This window comes from Glycine max, chromosome 6 (assembly GCF_000004515.6).
Source record: "Glycine max cultivar Williams 82 chromosome 6, Glycine_max_v4.0, whole genome shotgun sequence".
NCBI classification, from domain to species: Eukaryota; Viridiplantae; Streptophyta; class Magnoliopsida; order Fabales; family Fabaceae; genus Glycine; species Glycine max.
Window position 1 is genome coordinate 167284 of NC_038242.2, and position 21844 is coordinate 189127.

The 21844-nt window shown below is 35.0% G+C and overlaps 2 protein-coding genes across 5 annotated transcripts; both read right to left on the minus strand.

The window, feature by feature from the left end:
* Positions 1-3268: 3268 nt before the first annotated feature.
* Positions 3269-4290, minus strand: LOC100809897 (50S ribosomal protein L3, chloroplastic-like). The gene is given in 2 exon segments (NM_001317607.1): positions 3269-3676; positions 3755-4290. Coding segments are annotated over 2 exon segments (795 nt in total). The 5' UTR covers positions 4260-4290; the 3' UTR covers positions 3269-3386.
* A 991-nt stretch (positions 4291-5281) lies between these two features.
* LOC100812583 (UTP--glucose-1-phosphate uridylyltransferase) lies at positions 5282-19020 on the minus strand. Of its 4 annotated transcripts, none has more exons than XM_003526814.4 (19): positions 18169-19020; positions 17979-18069; positions 17841-17901; positions 17547-17624; positions 17419-17469; positions 17281-17333; positions 16669-16741; positions 16391-16448; positions 16223-16269; positions 16075-16125; positions 15565-15597; positions 15346-15383; positions 15188-15263; positions 15057-15083; positions 8508-8591; positions 8325-8423; positions 8140-8244; positions 6656-6727; positions 5282-5719 (listed from the first exon to the last, which is right to left on the minus strand). In XM_003526814.4, the coding sequence occupies exons 1-19, from the start codon at positions 18893-18895 to the stop codon at positions 5693-5695; spliced, it is 1851 nt and encodes a 616-aa protein (XP_003526862.1). In that variant the 5' UTR covers positions 18896-19020; the 3' UTR covers positions 5282-5692. The 4 variants fall into 4 exon arrangements, with proteins under 4 accessions (XP_003526862.1, XP_006581086.1, XP_040872137.1 ...); XM_006581023.4 differs by having other exon boundaries at positions 17979-18072; positions 18169-19011; XM_041016203.1 differs by lacking the exon at positions 15057-15083.
* Positions 19021-21844: the final 2824 nt, after the last annotated feature.

Consider the following 21844-nt stretch of genomic DNA (forward strand, 5'->3'; position numbering starts at 1 on the left):
ATGTACAAGAGAGAGACACAAATATAATTTGTCATTATTTGTGTTGGATTTATTTTTTACCTTGTGTGTATGTGTGTTTCACTTTTTTTAATAGCATTGTCATATCGAAAGTTATTCGAGAGGGTCTAAACTCGTATTCCTTTATATTCTTCATTTATAAATACTAGATAAAAATCTCCAAGTGGCATAACCTTTATTTTCTTAGCTCTGCTTTTGCGGAAAGCAAAGTGGCCAAGCCATGACTCGTGTCCTGTGAGAAAGGGCTGGCATACATTACAAGTGTTCCAATTGCTAGGCGGCTTTATTTTTCTTCTCTTGATTCCAATTAGTTTCTATTTTCTCCAAACCTTGACATTTCTCTTCCCATATAGGAAATAAATAAAAGATAAAATAAACCAAAAAGATAAATATACGTAATTTTTTACTAAATATCTTTAAAATGTGAAAAAAAAAGTATTTATAACTAAAATGAGCATCAGGTTTGTGTCAAGTCAAACATACTAGATTCAACCTTTAATTTGATACATTTTAAAAAATTTAAAAATCAAAATCAGTTTTCAATTTTTTGTTTGTTGTTTCAGACTGTTTTTGTCAAGGTTTTAAAACTTGTTTATAGTTTTACTTTTTTTGTTTGTAGTTTCACCTCATCACAACCTTATAATGTTCTTTTAAAAAAATAATAGTTAAAAGAGGTTAGACTCTTCATATAAAGTTATGATGAGGGAAATTTTAGAATGAGAGCAGGACATAATAGAAAATTTTAATTTAATATTGGACATTTTATGGGTTATGTCCAAATTAGGTCATGATTGGGTCAGACTAAAAGACCTAAATTTAATGTATACTTAAAGTTTAAATTCAAATCCTACATTTCATTTGATCGATTCAAGTGGAGCTGATTTCAAGTTTGATGTTGGTTAGATCAAAGAATTAAAATTCAATTCAGACTTCTAAAACAAGGCCCAAGTCTAGTAAAAGATAAGTTTGTATAGATTTTTATGGGCTAATCTTAGATCTAACCATGATTGAATCAATCCAAAGAGTTCAAACTTAATTTGTGGTCAAAATTTAATTTTCAAGTCCTACATTTCATAGATAAATTTGGACCAAGTTGTTGTTTGTTTGCAAATTTGATGTAGGTCACATACCACAATGGGCCAAGTTGAAAAGGCGCATATTCAATTTTAGATTCTAAAATAAAACCCAAGCTAATGAAAGCTCATTTTTTATGAGCTTTTGTGGGTTAAGCCTAGATTAGGCTAAAAAAAACATAAACTTAATTCGTGCTCAAAATTTAAAGCTCAAACCCACCATTTCATTAAATGAGTTCAAGTTGAACTAGTCACGAACTCAATACAAGTCACGAATAATAGCAAGTAAGGCTAAAAAAACTCAGATCCTATTTAAATTTATAAAATGAGGCTTAAACCAGGTGAAAGTCAATTTGTATGAACTTTGTGCGCTAAACCCAAATTGGGCCATGATGGATTAGGGTAAAAAAAAAGCTTAGATTTAATTCATGGTCAAAATTTAAAGCTACAACCCTACATTTTATCAAGGTCACTAACTATAATAAGTCAAACCAAAAATATTGTATTCAATTTGGGGAACTAAAATGATACACAAATCTCATCGGAACATGATTATATTGCACTAAAAAAGCTCAAATTTAATCAAAATTTAAAGCCCGATTCCAATATTTGATTGAGTGGATTCAGCTCGAGAAGGTCGTGGGCTCGATGCGAATTATAGACTATAACGGTCTAGCAAAAAAATCAGAATGAATTCAAGCTTCAAAAGTGGAGCTCAGTTTCTCTCTCCAGCATGCCATACGAAGCATTAGTATTCATTGATTATGTGTACAACTGTGCTGCCGACAGAAATAAAGCCAAAGATGTATGATTAAATTGACAAGTAGAAATAATACGGAGACAATGCAAATATTCTTTAAACCCTGAATTTTCAGGAAGAGGAAGCCTCATTAATTCTTTCAGGTCTTGCTACTGCACCTACGTTTGATATGGGAAATCAGAAGTCTAGAGTTGTACATTGTTTGCCCTGGATGCTCTTTTCTACTTTACTTTCATTTCCACAATCAGAAGCAACACTGCCACGACTTGGTCCAATTCCCAGTTTAGGCAAACCTCTATTCGGTCCATCAAGCAGAACACAACATTTCTGCACATAGTCAAATAGTTTTGTTTATGAGCGGATGGGAGGGGAGGTTGCTCCACTTCATCACAATATCTTACCCAAACAATATAACATAAAGCCAAGTTTAGATTAGATTAGGTTTTGATGGTGTCAAGAATAGCCCTAGGTCTGATTCTTTCCAAATCCTTGATGAACTCGCGAGCAAAACCTCGATATGCATTTGGAGAAGATTGGCAGTTTAGATGGGAAAATAGAATAGAGAAAGAAAGGTTACATTCAGTGGGAATGGTGGGATCTCAGCCTCTCTCTACTCTTAAGCTTTACTCCACCACTTTTCTTTCCTCACTAAAAACTAACACTTGGTTATCTTAAATACGATCAACCACTAAGGAAACTCCTCCCATTAATATATTTTCACACCATTCTTAAAATTTTACGTATTTACGGGATTTAAACACCTTCCACTCAATCTCACACATGCTAATCAAAGAGTGACAACGAAAATACTACGATTGAAGTCAAACCTTTTTGATTTTGCTAATTAATTTTAGTCAAATCTAATTCAGATATGCGGTTGAAGTCAATTTCTTTTATTAAAATTAAAAATATTCTTCATTTTTTAAGAAGAAAAAAACAAACTTATAAGAAAAATAGACGTAATTAAAATTTCAAAAACAATACATTAAAAATGATTTTAAGACTTCGTTTTTTTAGGAAAAGATTCAAATTCAAACCCTTTCCAAAAAAATGTATTTTAATTAAGGTACGAGGAAAAACATTAATTTTGATAAATCTTATAACATTTATCGGACAAAACTAACTTAAAAAGATAATTTATTTAAGGGAGCCCCTCCCATCAATATTTTCTTGTACACGCATGAATCTTATATAAAATAACCAGTAATTACATGTTAAATGATTCAAGTTCCTTCCACTCAATCTAAAGACATGTTAGCTAAGTAGATTAACAAAACAAAGACATGCAAAATCCAATTTTGCTAATTAATTGGAAGTTTTGGTTTTGATTTCCCTAGCTCTAGCTCTAAATATAACCGCGGCGTCTGACATGACAAATTACATCAGTTGTATCGAGTAAGATGATACTGAACTCATAGTAATAATGTGCTGTGTATAACTCAATCAATGTAAAATGGGTTGAAAGAAGCAATACATAAACTTGCAACTAAAAGGCTAATAGGAAGGCACAACAAATACAATACAGAAAAGATGTGCTAATTCTTTGGAATGTTCTTGCCGACAATCTTGGCAGGAGTTATCCTTAGAAGATTGCCTGGCTTACCAGGGAGAGCACCTTTGATCATGAGGACATTAAGATCTTTATCAATTTTGACAATCTTAAGCTTTCTGATCTTCCTCTTGGTTCCTCCCATCCTACCAGGCATCTTCTTCCCCTTGTAAACACGACCAGGCGTGGTTCCAGCACCAATTGATCCTAGTTGTCGGTGACTCTTGGAACCATGTGTCATTGGACCCCTTTTGAAGTTATGACGCTTGATTCCACCTGTCAATTAAGCCACAGTCACCCCCATTGTTGAAGGAGCACAAATAGATAAGAAAGTAAAAATGAAAAAGAGACGACCTTGGAAACCCTTGCCAATGGTGGTGCCAGAGACATCAACAAGATCACCCTCCTTGAAAGTTTCATCAAAAAGAAGGCGCTGATTAAGGTCGAAGCCATCGATGGCTTGAAGACGGAACTCCTGAAGATGGCGCATGGGAATGGCGCCGACCTTATGGAGATGACCCATTTCGGGTTTGGTCAATTTGCGGTCTCTGACCCTTCGGTAACCAACCTGGACGGCGTCGTATCCATCGGTGGCCTCAGTTTTGATCTGGGTGACGATGTTGCCTTCTTTGAAACCCACGACAGTGACAGGAACAACCTCTCCGTCGGATTCGAAATAGCTCATCATACCCAACTTGGTGCCCATCACTCCAATACCTGCCTCCATGCTCATTACCACTTTTCCCCCTTTTGCTCTTCTTCTTACTTGCAATTGAAACGGCAATGGCAATGGCAATGGCAGCCGAGAAATCGAAATGGAACAACGCTGTGTTGGTGACGGAACGGACAAGATCGACATGGCAGCTTATCTCACATACACACAACTCAACTAAGCTATAAAAACACTCTCTTTAAGTCTTATCCTCTCTCACAATTCAACCCTGCAACCCGACCCGATTCTTTTTCTGCATTCATATTTTGGCCCAACTCAAACAAAATACAAAAAACGTTTTCCTGTATTTGATTAAAACTGTAAAACAATAATTAGTACTGAAAAACATTTTTTTTTAATTTTATAAGTTGAAAAAAATCTACTCAAAATGAATTGAATTTAATGCGCATTTCATTTATTAATAACTATATTTTTAATATAAATTTAATTAATTGACTTAAATATCTAGTAAACATAAAAAGGTTCATTTTCAATTTCTACAAGATTATCTTACTTTAACCCTTCATTTATAGAAATGTGTCAAATGTAACATTTATCTTTCTTTCACAAAAAAACATCTATAAAAATAAAAATCATACATAACACATTTTCATAGTTAAATAATTAGGCTATATAATTATTATTTTAGAGACCAAAAATAAACATACCTTTATTAATAGAAAATAAAACATATTTAATCCATTAATCTTTGTAAATGAGAATTATATCTTATTTTAATTTAAAACAAATCAATTCATTTTAAACCAATTTGGATCCCCTAAAAAAATACTTGACAAGTGTAAACATTTTATCCACCATTATATTATTTATATCTTTACTCTTGAATGAAAGTGATTCTAAAAGTTATCATCTTTTTCATCAAGTCGTATACAATAAATATCTTTAGTTTCATTTTTTACAATTTTTTATTCCTTTTGAATACTATTAATTTCATTTTAAATCATAATACACTATCAAATTAAAAATACCTTTTTCAGATAAATTAAAATTTAAAACTAGGCAATTTTTGGAGTAGCCTATGTAAGTCAATGACAAGAAAGATTTTCAATTCAGAAAAATCTTGGTCAATTTGATTTTTTTAAAAGCAAGGCAGAAAAAGAACAAAGCAGTAAATTTTGGGGGTAGCTTATATAAGTCAATGACAAATATGCCTTAAAAATGTCTTTTCTGTAATGTATGCTCCAACTCATTGGTACAGTAAACAATTGGTGTGATTCTAATAGTATCTAAGGCAAAAAGACCAGCAAAACTGAAACTATTCCTATTCCTTGTCTCAGCTTCTCAGGCTCTCAGCTGTGACTATATCAAGCCTTGCCCTAAGAGTTACAGGATGAATAAATAGATGAGCAGACAATTATTTCACCACTATCATGCCGCTTGAAAAAAAAATGTGTAAGGAACTATTTGCTTCTGCAACCTTTTAGTTCCCAGCAAATAGAAAAGCTAAAAGATGGCTGGCTGCTAATGTGACAAACTAAATTGTATAGCACTGCAAATCAAAGTTCAGCAGTCATGTATTCACTGGAACCAAATCTCAGCAACTTCGACAACATTCATCCTTAGATATCTGCAGGGTCGTTGATCTCCTGTAAAACAGCAAATGTGATTATCAGAAAAATATCATAATCATTTCATTGATACTAATAGCTATAGATAGAATGCTGGAGAATCAATATAGTCCTCATGCCCTTTGGGTCAGGATGCTGAAAGGCATTAATTTTGTTGAAACATAATTTCTTCACCCTAGTCAATTTTCAATGCCACCTGCACATCAAGTGCTATCCTCTGCTGCATGAAAGCTTTAAATTGAATGCTGAACGTGCTTTAGTTGCTAATTCGAGCAAAGCTAATGCAAGATTCAGATTCTAAGGCAGTTTGTGCTCTTGATCAAATGAAGCCAGAATTCTGAAACTCTAGCTTCTTTTTTTTGTTGATTAAAAGTTTCTTGAAGGACGGGGAAAAAGAGTTATCTGAGGTTAGAAAAGAAATATCAAGATTCTGGTTCCTGGTTGTAGGATAATTCAAATTGTACATGAGATAAATTGTTACTAAGGATTATGTTATTCTCAATCTAAGCTTGCTGTGATTCTTCAATTTGCTAACAAAATTCCAGACATGAGCAAGTGGGTCCAACATCCATCCCAACCCCAACTAGCCCACCACCCCTAAAGGTCAAAATATGGTCATCCAAAATCCAAATATGGTCATCCACCTCCATCCTGCTCTTAAGCTTGCACAGTCAGGCTATCCAACTGAAAGGGTCTCCCAGTCAATGATGACAAAAACAATTACAAATCCCCATGCTTTGATCAGCAAACAAGAAACAAAAGGTACCCATTATACCAAGTCCAAACGCTGATAAAAAAAACAGTCCAAACAAAACAAATTCTCCCAACACGCATCCAACCTACAAATCACAACCCCACAAACAGCACCAACAGAACAGAGAAAATAAAACCAATGAAAAGGTGAAGTTTTGTAATAAAGAGACTCCAAAGCTCGTACTGAAGTTAGTATTATACCTTATTCTCAATCGTCACCCCATCAGGAATTTCCAATTTCAAGCCAGGTTTTGCAGCAATAGTCACTTGCCCCTGAAAAACAGTGTTAAAGATCACATAAATGCAAGAAAATCATAACACATAAATGCAAGAAAATCATAACACATCAGTCTCTCATATAGTAGTTCAAACAACAAAATATATATTAACAGGAAGTTCACTGAATTTGAATGCTTACAATAAATTATAATGAGATTCGTATTGTACTTCCAGTGTACCTAATTTCAATCTTCTATTCCATACGAAAAGCAAATCATTTACCACAAGTTTCTAATAAGCAGAAACCTTAGAAGAAAATTTGTAAAAGAAAAAAGAAGAATCCTACAATTATTTTCATAACGAGGACTTAACAAGCTACTGCCTAAGGATATCCAGAGATTTATTACTTTAAAATTAAAAAATAAGAAGTGATTTATATCTTTAATGGATTATTCAGAGATTTTCCTTTCTAGTTAATCTAGGATAATTTGAGTGCTAGAGATATAAAGCCAATTTAGGCCTTCACCTACTAGGTTATGGTCCTTAACATGGTATAAGAGCTTCTATAATGTAATGGTAGTCATGAGTTTGATCTTCATTTCCCTTCATTTTTCTTCTAAAATAGAGTTGAATTTCAGTACAAGTGAGCCTGTATGTTGTCCATGCTCTGTGTCTTTCCCTTCATCCTTTCACTGGATTCTTCCATGAGGGGATGTCTTATAGATATAAAACCAAGATTAGCATATACCTAATAGCTTAAGCTCTTAAGAGAAAGATGGTCCTTGACCATGAGACCAGAATTATCTTGAGATTTTTATGCTTTTTAACTTCACAAATTATGATATAGCTGTCTTTATGAGCAATGCAAAATTATCTCTTTTGATGATCAGCCCCCCACTTTTCCACCCCCACTGCACACAAGATCTTCCAAAAAAACTGCGTGTGTGTGTTTTGTTTGGGAGAGGGGGTTGTTCTTATGTTCCTCAACTCATAGGAGAAGTTAACAACTTAATTCTTCAAATCTTTACACTATATGTGGATTCTGCAAGTGCAAGTACTATTTCCGTCCAAATCTCTCAGCCCCATTATACTCAGTTGTAGGAGTAGGACCATATTTTGGACCTGCTCAGGCCTTCAAATGAGCTTTTAATATTGGACTGCAGTTTGGAGTCTTTTGACATCACCAGCAACCCATGTTCCAATGTTTTTAGAGCTTTTTAAAATCTTTTGTAGTGTTGAAAATTTGCTATAAATTAAGCAAGATCAAAATCTATCGGCATAGAAATACTACTATAACTTATGAGAAAAATCCCTGGTATTCAGAAAAGGATAAACAGAATACTGCATACAATTCTTAAAAAGTTCAAATATGAATGCCATCTTGTACTATATAGATAATTAAAGGGAATGAAGAGCAAGTATTCAACATGCAGCATGACCAACAGGGAAAGGAACATCTATTATACCTTCAAAGTAATATTAGCCCCAAACCACACATCACCTCTCACCATCAAACTGTCCAACTCAATGATGCTTGGAATGGATCTGAAGCGACTTTGAAAGTCACCAAACTGAGAATTAAAAACAAATACAATTCATAAGAAAGGTCAAAACTATGCAAGGATAAGACAATAAAACACTAAATTTTCACCTTTTCAAATTCAGGTCCCAAGTCTATCACAGGATTTAAAGGGTTAGTTCTAGCTGGATTTCGAGTTAAAACACCTTCTCTACAAGTGTATAGATCTGACTGCAAGAATACATAATTGGTGAGAGAGTCAGTCATGTACAACATCAGTAACAGAATTTGAATATACAATTAAGTGAGTGTCACCTGAAGAAGTAATAGATCTGATGTTGCATCCAAGGGAAGAAAGCGAGATTCGGGCACGGAGACACCAAATACATTATCAAAGAACTGGCGGCATAGATAACACATTAAAAACAGAAATTAGTAACTTCATATCTAACAGCAACGACCTTTTGGTATACCAGTTAATAGTTTCTTCTCTCTCATTTCACGAGGACCCAAGGCCATTGTCACACCACTTAATATTTAATTATGGATTTATTATCTTTTTGGTCCCTCATCTTTTGTGGATTTCCATTTTTAGTCCCTCAATTTTTTTTATTCTGTTTTTGGTTCCTCATATAGAATTTTTTAGGGACTAAAAACAGAATGGAAAAAATTGAGGGACTAAAAATGGAATGATTTTTTTTAAAGGACTACAAATCAGTAAAAAAATTACGAGGGACTATAAAAACAGAAATCCACAAAAGATGAGGGACAAAAAAGTTAATAAGCCATTTAATTATTTATCCAAATTAAAGCTTGCAAATACCAAATACAACATAAGATATTATTAGTATTTATAACACTGGTAGTTCTAAATGTTTTAATAATACAAATGTCTTGATATTTAAATATTCATTCTAATTAAGCTTGCAGATACCAAATGCAACATGAAAAATTTTAGTATTTATAACACTGGTAATGCTAACTGATTTAACAACACAAATGACATTTAATACATGAAGTCACAACATCACATATTTTAAGTCATGAAAATCCTATTAACAGGCAATTTAATTTACATGGCTGCACCTTTGGAAGGCATATGAAAATGATATGAACATGCAGTCCAAGATTGATATTGTGGACCAGGGACCAAAAGCTGTAGCAAGGCATAATTCAAGTCAATTAGTCTGAGTAGTTCATTTTTAACAGTCTGGTCCACTTCCTATACCTCAAATAAAGGAAAGGTCAAATTCAAAGTAGTAGCGGTTGTTGAATGTTGAATATTTCTTTTGTATTTTAGCTTTGTTTGGTAGCTTAATCTGTAAGCCTTATTCAGAAGGCAGCAGTGAGATGTCACTGTCATCTCTCCTCTCTTATTTTTTTTTTTATCCTATATATATGTAACATTTTGAATCTAATAAAGCTGAGAGAGAAAGTGAGGTTTTGACTCCTCACCTTCATTTCAAGTTGGCATCAGAGCAGGTATCATCCGCCGTCGCCCGCCGCCGCCGCCGCCACTTTCCGGCGGCCATTTCTCCGGCGAAGCCAGGGTTAGGCTCGCCTTGGGAAGCGCGAGCCAGCCGGCCAACTCGCGTCGGCAACGGAGCAGCCACGCGCCGCCACCGTCCCGCGCGTCCTCCGGCGCGTGCAGTCCACGCGCCGCCGTCCCGGCGCCGGAATCGCGCCGCGCCTCCGCCGTTCTCTTGGTCGGCTTCTCCTGAGTCCGTTCCAGCCCTCAGTTTCCAGTTTCGTCACCTGGAACACTACAGCCCTATTCTCTCCACCTTTTTGCTCCCTTAGGGTTTCACCTTGTGGCTCAAAATGGCTTCCCCTGGACCTGTTTTCTCCTTCTCCGGGACTCCAACCATCACAGCTGCTAAACTCAACTGGAAAAATTACCCCTCATGGTCTGCTTCCGTAGAACTTTGGTTTCTTGGTCAAGGACACCATGACCACTTGGAGAAAGCTTCCGATTCTGTTTCAAGTGACAAAAGAGCCGAATGGGAGAAGCTTGTTTATCAACTGTGTGCTGTGTTATGGCAATCAGTTGAACCGGATATTTTGGATATCCTTAGATCATTTAAAACGTGTCGTTCTTTTTGGAAAAAGGCTCAAGAAATTTTTGCCAATGATATTCAGAGCTTATTTGATGCAACCATGAAGGTTACAGCCCTCAAGCAAACCAGCCATGACATGATTGCTCATGTGGGTAAGGCTCGGGCTGCCGTGGAAGAGCTGAGAAAGTTTCTTGTGGCTGATTCATTAGAAGAAGTGAACAAGAAACTGGACAAGTTTTACATGGTCCTTATCCTGAGAAGCTTACACTCAGACTTTGATCATGTTCGTGATCAAGTACTCGCTGGGGATCAGGTTCCATCCATGGATTCTCTCATCACTAGGCTTCTCCGTGTGCCTCACTTATCGAAGGATGAAAATCCTACTGATAGTGTGGAGACGTCAGCAATGGTTGCATCACGTGGTAGAGGAGGCGGTCGCAACAGCAGAGGAGGCCGCAATGGAAGGGGTGGACGTCCTCATTGCACCTACTGCAAGAGGATGGGTCACACCCAAGAGAATTGTTATTCGTTGCATGGGTTTCCTGACAAGGTTGCACAGGTTTCTAGATCAGAGAAAGCAGAGTCTAAGTTCTCTGATGAGGAGTATCAGGAGTATTTGAAGCTCAAATCCGAGAGACCCAGCAACCAAGCTCAATCCTCATCTGTACCATGTTTTTCAACAGCTTGTATCTCTCAATCAATTGAAGGTCCTAGTCCTTGGATACTCGACTCAGGTGCCTCTGACCATATTTCTGGTAATAAGTCTTCCTTTTCATCCTTTTCCTTACCAAAAATTCCTCACCTCGTCACTGTAGCTAATGGCTCCAAGGTTGCGTCTCAAGGAAGTGGTCAAGTTTCATTGTCTCCTTCCTTGAAATTAAACTCTGTTTTATTCCTTCCACAGTGTCCCTATAATTTAATCTCACTAAGTCAATTAACTCGTTCGTTAAATTGTTCAGTAACCTTTACTGCTAATTCTTTTGTTATTCAGGAACATGGGACGGGGCGACTGATTGGAGAAGGACATGAATCACGAGGACTTTACTATTTGGAATCCAATCCACCTGGGTCTTGTTTTGCAATCTCAAAACCCAAACTTTTGCATGATCGTCTAGGACACCCAAGTTTATCAAAATTGAAGATGATGGTCCCTAGTCTTAAGAATCTTCGAGTCTTAGATTGTGAGTCTTGTCAACTAGGAAAACATGCCAGGTCGTCATTTCCTCAAACTGTACAAAGATGTAACTCGGCTTTCTCTACCATTCATTCTGATATTTGGGGACCAAGTCGTGTTACATCTTTTGGTTTTCGATATTTTGTAACCTTCATTGATGAATTCTCCAGATGTACTTGGGTTTATTTAATGAAAGACAGATCTGAACTTTTGCCTATATTTGTGTCATTCTACAATGAAATTGAGAATCAATTTGGAAAAACAATTAAAATTTTCAGAAGTGATAATGCTAAAGAGTATTTCTCTCATGATCTTTCTTCTTTTCTGTCTTCCAAAGGTATTCTACATCAATCCACATGTCCTCACACACCACAACAAAATGGTATTGCAGAAAGGAAGAATCGTCATCTTCTTGAAACTGCACGCTCCCTAATGCTAAATTTGAATGTTCCGATACATCATTGGGGAGATGCGGTGCTTACTTCTTGTTTCCTAATAAATCGGATGCCTTCTTCTTCTCTTGAAAACCAAATTCCTCACTCACTTGTCTTTCCTCATGATCCTTTATTTCATGTCTCTCCTAAAGTGTTTGGTTGTACCTGTTTTGTTCATGATTTGTCTCCTGGTTTAGATAAACTCTCTGCTAGGTCAGTCAAATGTGTCTTCCTGGGTTATTCTCGTCTTCAAAAGGGTTACAAATGTTACTCTCCAACCATGAGACGATACTACATGTCTGCAGATGTAACCTTCTTTGAAGACACACCTTTCTTTTCACCCTCCGTGGACCATTCTTCATCTCTTCAGGAAGTTCTTCCTATTCCTTCTCCTTATCCCCTAGATAACTCAGGCCAAAATGTCAGTATTGTTCCATCTTCCTCACCAAATTCACTTGAAGTCATCTTACCACCTCTGACTACAGATCAACACAGGACAAGGCAGATTGGATCTCCAGTACCTGAAGCCTCTCCTAGTGATTCTCGTCCTTCTTCAACCAGTCCTCCACTCATGGATCCGCCCTCTCCTTCCACTTCTTCTCCTCATTCTGATTCACATTGGCCCATTGCCATCAGAAAAGGTACTCGTTCTACTCGTAATCCTCATCCTATTTATAATTTCTTAAGCTATCACCGTTTGTCTCCTTCATACAGTTCCTTTATTTGTTCATTGTCTTCCCTTGCCATTCCTTTCACTGTCCGTGAGGCACTTGATCATCCTGGCTGGAGACAGGCTATGATTGATGAAATGCAGGCCCTTGAAAATAATGGTACTTGGGAGCTTGTTCCTCTTCCCCCTGGTAAGACCCCTGTGGGTTGTAGGTGGGTCTACACTGTTAAAGTTGGGCCCACTGGTGAGGTTGATCGGCTTAAGGCTCGTTTGGTAGCTAAAGGCTACACACAGGTATATGGCATTGATTACTGTGATACTTTCTCTCCTGTCGCCAAACTCACCACTGTTCGTCTGTTTCTTGCTATGGCTGCTATTTGTCACTGGCCCCTCCATCAGCTTGATATTAAGAATGCCTTTCTCCACGGTGATCTTGAGGAGGATATTTATATGGAGCAACCACCTGGGTTTGTTGCTCAGGGGGAGTATGGCCTTGTGTGTAAGCTTCATCGATCTCTCTATGGGTTGAAGCAATCTCCTCGTGCTTGGTTTGGTAAATTTAGTCATGTTGTTCACATGTTTGGACTGAAACGAAGTGAAGTTGATCACTCTGTATTTTATTGTCATACATCTCCTGGAAAATGTGTTTATCTAATGGTCTATGTTGATGATATAGTGATTACAGGGAATGATGCTACTAAGATCAGCCAGCTAAAAGAGCATTTATTCAGTCATTTTCAGACCAAAGATTTGGGATCTTTGAAGTATTTCCTTGGTATTGAAGTGGCTCAATCAGGAGATGGTGTTGTGATCTCTCAGAGGAAGTATGCCCTTGATATTTTAGAAGAAACAGGTATGCAAAATTGTAGACCTGTTGAAAGTCCTATGGATCCTAATTTGAAGCTCATGGCAGATCAAAGTGAAGTTTATCCTGACCCCGAGAGATATAGGAGGCTTGTGGAAAAACTCATTTACCTTACCATCACTAGACCTGATATCTCCTTTGCTGTGGGAGTGGTTAGCCAATTTATGCAAAATCTTCATTTGGACCATTGGAATGCAGTCATGCGTATTTTGAGGTATATTAAGAGAGCTCCTGGACAAGGGTTGTTGTATGAAGACAAAGGTAATACGCAATTATCAGGATATTGTGATGCTGATTGGGCTGGCTGTCCCATGGATAGGAGGTCTACATCAGGCTATTGTGTCTTCATTGGAGGAAATCTTATTTCTTGGAAAAGCAAGAAACAGACGGTTGTAGCTCGGTCTAGTGCAGAAGCTGAATATCGATCGATGGCTATGGTTACTTGTGAACTCATGTGGATTAAACAATTTCTGCAAGAATTGAGGTTTTGTGAAGAGTTGCAAATGAAGTTGTATTGTGATAATCAGGCTGCTCTTCATATTGCCTCAAACCCAGTCTTTCATGAAAGGACTAAGCATATAGAGATTGATTGTCATTTCATTCGAGAGAAGCTTCTGTCCAAGGAGATTGTCACTGAGTTCATTGGTTCTAATGACCAGCCAGCGGATATTTTGACTAAGTCCCTAAGAGGACCCAGAATTCAGACTATATGTTCCAAGCTTGGTGCATATGATTTATATGCTCCAGCTTGAGGGGGAGTGTTGAATGTTGAATATTTCTTTTGTATTTTAGCTTTGTTTGGTAGCTTAATCTGTAAGCCTTATTCAGAAGGCAGCAGTGAGATGTCACTGTCATCTCTCCTCTCTCTTTTTTTTTTGTATCCTATATATATGTAACATTTTGAATCTAATAAAGCTGAGAGAGAAAGTGAGGTTTTGACTCCTCCTCACCTTCATTTCAAGTGCGGTTAAGGGACCAGCCAATTTTTCATCAGAACCTACAATATTCACGCTTTCATAAATTGTCCACACATTTGTTCAATGTGGAGCTTGTTCTAACATCAAGAAATGTTTTACATCATACAGGAATTTGAGTTAAGTATGGTCTTCATCTGAATGGTTGGGATGTCGATGCAATAGTGAATGTGGCTCACATACAAGTCCTTGGAAACTTATTTCTCAAGAAGGATTTTGTATTATTGAGGATTTCTTATCCTCCAATCTTTTGTATTTGTTTCTTTCATTCAATAATAAAAATTCTTCTACCCAAACAAAAACAAAAAAAAAAGGGTTGCTCTAACAAATTTAGGTGCATTTTTTTATCCATGGTTGCTATATCAATGGGGAGATTTCTTTAATAAAATATATGGGAAAAGTTTCTGCCCCTTTAAGGAATGATCTTCTTAAGTTTTTATGCCATTAAAGCTTAGATAATCCATAACATCCCACAACATTTTAACTACATGTTCGTTTTAAAAACATACTCTAATCTGAATCCCTGATAGATATTTATGGCAGTAATTAAATAATTCAAAACTCAAGGGCTGCAATTACTTCCACCTCAAAGTTGAAGGCATGATTCTAGTTTATACCTAAGCAAAAATATAAAAATAGAAGCACAAGCACAAATGGACCACAGAGAAGCGTAAACAATTATGCATATACCTTTATTGCTGGTCCAGCTGCTGTGTCCTGTAGAAGAGATAGTCATTTTCTTGGCGGCAGTAAGCCATTCAATTCATTCTTACATAAGCTATCAATAGAGTAATGAACTAATGACAGCTAGGGAATGATACCTTTGAAAATGAGGGCTTCTTCTGCCTTACTTCAACAGTGTCAACAAACCTCTTGATGGCTCTTAAACTCACCCACCTATGCAAAGTATAACACATGGAATTTAGCACATTTGGTAAATTTCAAAAAGAAACTGAACAAAAACCAGTTTTTCACTCACATGTTTGTTGTATCGATGAGTTTGAAATTGTCCTTCAACTTCAACACATCAATCAGGAAAAATAAATTAAAATACAAATGAAAAAAAGATTGTTATAATATTCTCACAAGTCTTGTCAGCAATTCACAATAAAAAATTTAAAACTATTTCTTAAAATGAAACAAAATATAATACAAACATGCAAGTTATGAAAATGAAAAAAAAAATATTATAACTTACGTGTTTATCTTGGTCTCCACCAATCTCCCGAAGCTGCATAGATTACATAACATATAGTGTTTAGCCAAAGCTGCTCAAGTTACATTAGATATGTCATAGCACCAATTTAACAAGTTGTTAGCAACCAAATTACCCGTTACCTTATCAGCATCTGACAAGAGCTACTAGGTCCTGAGTCCTGATCCTCAGGACCTAGACCATTCCAGTTAAGAGAAAAAGAACTTGCATCAAACAATCATAAAATATGTTTCCCCATAGTATCTTCAATGACAATGAAATTTTCAAATTCCAATAAACTTCACTTATATGTGAATTCAAAAAATTTCAACATCCAGTGTATATATTAAATTTTCTGAATTAAAAAAATTGTAATATATGCTCATATAATGTCACATGGTAAAAACTTACACAATTATTGAAGACCAGTTGATTAAGCATCACGCAATTCCAAGTCTGGCACGAATGTTAAAGAGACTAAAGGGGAGTAACAGTGAAGGAAAAAAAATATACCTTAAATTTCGTTGTGGGTAACATTAAATTAAACGAATTGCTTGGTGTCACCTGGAAAAAAAAAGTAAAGAAAATGAAAGAGAACTCATATGCCTTAAAAAGAGAAGTGGCAGCTCTTCATGTGATAGATAAAAATATTTCTGCATACCTCCATGCAATATTCAATATCATTTATCATCAAATGATTTAGTATGTCTACAAGATACAGTCAAGGTTGACAAAAATCAAAATGTGAATCTCGGAGCTAGGTTAGTAAGTAATGAGCAATGACTCCAAGCAATAGTGTCATTAATGATTAGAACTATAAGAAGGATACTTGGATCAAGGACTGTTGCCACATTGTCCGACTTCAACACTAGGATATACTCCTTACCCTGGAAAATAATATGAATAACTTAGTTAAAACTGCACAACAAATGTGCACATCCCACACAGGCACATGTACAAACATATTTAATTATAGCCAGTGTTGTTACAGTTGAATAATTCAAGAGGTGTAGGCACAATTGTCCTACACCTCTTGCTTATAGATTTTAAAGGAACAGGACAAAGGCTTTGATAGGACCAGTGCTCAACTGCATAAAAAGTCCATACCTGTGATAATAATGAATCAAGGGTTCCACCAGTCATTAGTAAACGGAACACATCAACATCATCAAATGGATGCCTTCACACGTCGAATTAGCAGGTTAGTTTAAAATGCTAAAGTATATATCGTGAAAGCCAATTTGCAAGTCATGGAGAACACAATTCAATAAATTGAAATATACATTCTGTCAAGTCAATTGTTTTATTTACGGATAATTAAATTTTGACCATTTGACATAGCCAATTTGTAGTTTCATAGCTGACAAATTATTTGGCATCTCTTAATTTACAGATATTTAATATTTACTGTTAAATTTTTTTTTCAAAAATTAAAGTAGAAAACTCGAGGTATTTTAAAGGAATAAGATATTTAGACTTTTGCATTTCTTTATAAATTAACCCAATGACTCTAAGCTTCGTCTCCACACCTAAATTACTGCTATAAACATCCAGACTATATCATGGTAACACTAATACCTAATAACAGTGTTTTTTAAATGTCCATAACAATAACAATACCAATCAATCAGTACATAAACGAGATATCTCTACAAAAATGGAAATAAACATCTAGTCTAGAATAGAATTTAATAGAAACATATTTAAAGGATGACATACACTTCCTCCTTGCTATAATATTCACCCAATGATTTCAACTCTCGATCTTCACCCTACATAATATATATTATGATGTATTGATCAAGAGAAATCACAAACCAATATCAATTCATCCAAAAATATAAAACAAGCACAAACCTGTTTAAAAGTGTGCACTTCAACACTTGATTTAGAATACTTCTCCAAAACCTATGAAAGATGAAGCTAAAAATTCAATAGTGGCTGAGGTCAACAATCGCATATGGAAATTGAAAATGACATTTCACCTTTAGAGAACTATCATGAATGTCATCTTTATTGAAAAGAAGCAATGGAACCCTGCTTCCATACTTGGAATTGAGGGTCTACAAAATCACAACAGCAAAAATAGTAAGAGTTAAAAACAACAGGTCAGTGGCAACATATAACAAGGGAACATAAGAAAATGTAGGTGAGGCAAGTGCACAATCCAGATCATTCATAAAAAAAGAGCAAGGAATAAACCAATGATTTGCGTAGGAAAATGGTCATATAAGAATGTGTAATTATCATAATTTGTACATTAAGTATAAATGTCTCACCTCAATCTGGTTAATGATCAAATCCAGATATGTCAGTCCATCACAAATATCAATTGCAGATCTACATGAGAGCAGAAAAAAATTTATCAGTGTAAATTCATCAAGTGTGAAGTTTTGAGGAGTTGGATGAATGCTTACTTGGGACCGTCAAAACACATATTTCTTCCTTGAGAACCATTAAACTTCAAAACAACAAGCTTGTCCAAAAGCTTCTTAGTTTCTTCTATATCTGCTTTAGATGTGAAAATTGCTCGGCTCGGCTCAACTTATATCTAAAAGGCAACAAAACAACGGAGGAGAAAACAGAAAGCAAATAAGTTTAGTTTACCTTGAGGTAAGGGAGCTAAATTATCGTAGAGAACTACGGTTACGTCGACCTTATCCAAATAGGTCTTGCCCTTGCCCTTGCGCGGAGCTTCTTCCATTTGAGCATCAATATCGGGATTGGCAGCATCAGACTTGGCCTTCTCGTGAAGCAAGGTTTTGGTAATCAAATTACAGAACAAATAAACGAATTGGACAGAATGATTGGCGGGAACAGGATAGGCAATGCGCTTATAGACGTCGAGGGGCATGGCGGAGTCGACCAAGGCGACGACGGGAATTTGAAGCTTGAAAGCCTCGTTGATGACAGAAGACTTACGCTCGGTGTCGACGATGAAGATGCAATCGGGAGGCTGGGTGGGGCCGAAGACGAGCTTCTTGTTGCGAGAGCGGAACTTCTTGGGGCTGAGGCTATTGGTGAGGAAGCCGCCGGTGCGCCAGAGAGAGTTGGTGGAGGGGCTGTAGGAGCCCACCTTCTTGGTCATGAGGTCGAAGATTTCGTCGAAGAGAGGGTTGGTGTTGATGAACATGAAGCGGCCGTTGTGGCGGGCGAGGGAGGCCATGAAGTTGCAGGCACTGCGCATGCAAATGAGGGTCTTGTCGGAGTCGATGATGGCCATTTTGTTGCGGAAGCCATAGGTGAACTCCTTCAAATGGTGAGCGGCAACACGTCGACCCACCTGAGCATTGGTGCTAAGCAGCTTCTGTATCACCACCGAATGGATCGTCATTTACTCTCTTCACTTCCACTTCCGGCTCCACTAGGGTTTCTCGATTTCCCACTCCTCTCTCTCTCTCACTCTTTTCCCAAAAATTAAAAATAAAATATGACTATGTGAAATGTCACAAGGAGCAACTTTTTACATATTCAACCAAACTCAACATGATTATAACGAGTCATGTTGGATTAATCGGATTTTAATATTTTTAAAAATAAATATTTTGTAAAATTATTTTTTTAAAATAATAATTTGTTTTTATTTAAGTTTTATAAATATATAATGACTAAATATACTCAAAAGATATTAAATTATAAGAATAATTAACTAATATAATTAATGATTTCAACATTAGTAGGATATTCTTATTTTAGATAGAATAAAAGTATTATACTAATATGTGAAAATATAAATAAAATAAAGATATGGATAAAAATAACAACTAAAAAAAGAAAAAGCATGAATGACTAATAAATTATGTGATTTAAAAATTAATGTGCAATAATTAATTTATATATAATAATAAATTTAATCATATGATATAAGTCAAGTTAGGTTAAAAAAAACTAAAATTTGTTACCCAATTTGAATATTTTAAAAACTCAATTCAACATAATTGGATTGGATTAGATTACAAGTTAATTCGGACTCATGACCCTTAGGTAGGAGGGTTTCAAAAGTACATTTAAGATTAAGATCAATTTGAAATTATGTTTGGTTGTGTCTCAAAAACAGGTTTGAGAAAAAAAAAAAATAAACTACCTTGAAATTCTGATTGTAAGACAAAAGTAGTTTCAGAAATAAATTTTGGCCTTGAAATTTAGTTTGAAAGAAGTAAGACTTGAGGCACTTTTATAAATTATGTTTGTAAACTTTAATTTAAACATAAACTAAATTATTCGACTAGGGGATGAACTATTTCATGAGTAGTGTGTATTATTCAACCAAGACTTAGTGTTCTTGGGCAGTTCGATTAGAGTGTAGGATAAAAAATGCAAGTGAAGGTTTGATCCAATGGGATTCGATAAAATCCAGTGATTCAGACTGAGTTGGTTCAATTGATTTCTTTTTACAAATTTTTTATGTTATTTCTTTTTATATTTTCTATGACACATTCAATTGTTAATAATTAATTATTGAATAACATATAATATGTTCTTATAATATTATTATTATTTATCTTGATAACAATAAATAATAACTAATTATTATCATATTAATCATGATATGATTTAATATTTATGTATTTTATACATTTTTATTGAATTTGTTTATCATCATTCGATAACTTCCGTTACAAAACATATAATATTTATGTATTTTATACATTTTTATTGAGTTGGTTCAATTGATTTCTTTTTACAAATTTTATATGTTATTTTTTTATATTTTCTATGACACGTTAAATTGTTAATAATTAATTATTGAATAATATATAATATATTCTTATAATATTATTATTTTTTATTTTGATAACAATAAATAATAACTAATTATTATCATATTAATCATGATATGATTTAATATTTATGTATTTTATACATTTGTTTATGATCATTTGATAACTTTTATATTTAGTCATAAAAAAATAAAAATTTATTTAGTTATTTGATGATAATACTCATAATAATTTATAGTAATAAATGATTATATAATAATTTATAATATAAAAATATAGGTTGATCATATTTTATTAGATATATTACATATAATTTTAATATTTTTAATATATATACCATATCAATGGGATCAATAAGTATCTACAGATGAAACCTTTGACCTAGTGTATTGATCTAATGTCTGGACTGAATGGATTAGCGGATTGGTTTTCTTCCTCCTCTGATATATATTGGGAACATTTGTTCTCAAGGTAACACGCCACCCCTCATGTTATTAGAATTGCTGTTTAGGGGTCGAGCCCCTCCCTCATACCAAAAGAAAACGTATGCTGTGGCTCGCAATTCAACTCAGCTCACTACACATTTGAGTTCAATTGGATTGAAAAATTCAAGTTCATGACAATTATTAATAAAAATAGATTTGACTCATCAACTTGTGATTCACTCACGTTGAACTCGCAGTGAGTCGAACTGGTTGGCATGTTAAGGGTTAATAATTTTCTTTTTTAATTTACCCACTTACCAAAACCAATACACTATAATAAGTCATGGGTTAGAAAAGGAAAAGTAGAAATATATCACTTGATCATGGCTGACACAAATAATTGATTTTTCCTAACTTTTGTTATTCGTTGTAATCAATTTTTTTACTTTCATCTATTTTTATTTTTTTTAGACAGGTCAACTCGTATAACTCACTAACTTGTGGCAGATTGCGTTGAATTGTCATTTTCTTGGCTCATCAAAAAGTGACCCGAGTTAATTTGGACTCAATTTTTGCCTAGCTTGTGGTGAGGCAACCTACGCGAGTTGTTGGGTTCGTTTCTTAATTTACATAATTTCAATTTCATTACCATAATAATTTGAATGCACCCGCCTAGGTGCACGCAAATATCTATTTCAATTTATCAACACAATACATTATTAATTGACATTATTTATTTTTATACTTCTAACTAAATGATGTAGAGTTACAAAACACTCATACATTTAATATATTAATGTCTATCAATGTCATATTCACAAATAAATAAATGTTTATTTGTATATAATGATAATTTTAATTTTAATTATATGCAAACAAATATTTATTTGTCCTGTGTAGAGAGTTCCTATTTTTATTTATATCCAAGCCTTTTTTTTTGGAGTTATAACTTATTTATTCTGCTGTCCTACCAGTTATTGTAAAGAAAACTTATTGCAAACTGTTGAGTAAAGTGCCGGGCGTTCCATGTACCTGTGGGGGTATCAGAAGTGATATTTCTGATAATGAAGGAAGATTCCCATCTACCAAGTTTGTCTTGAACTTTATCAACCTAAAGTAGCTTAACTTTACATTAAA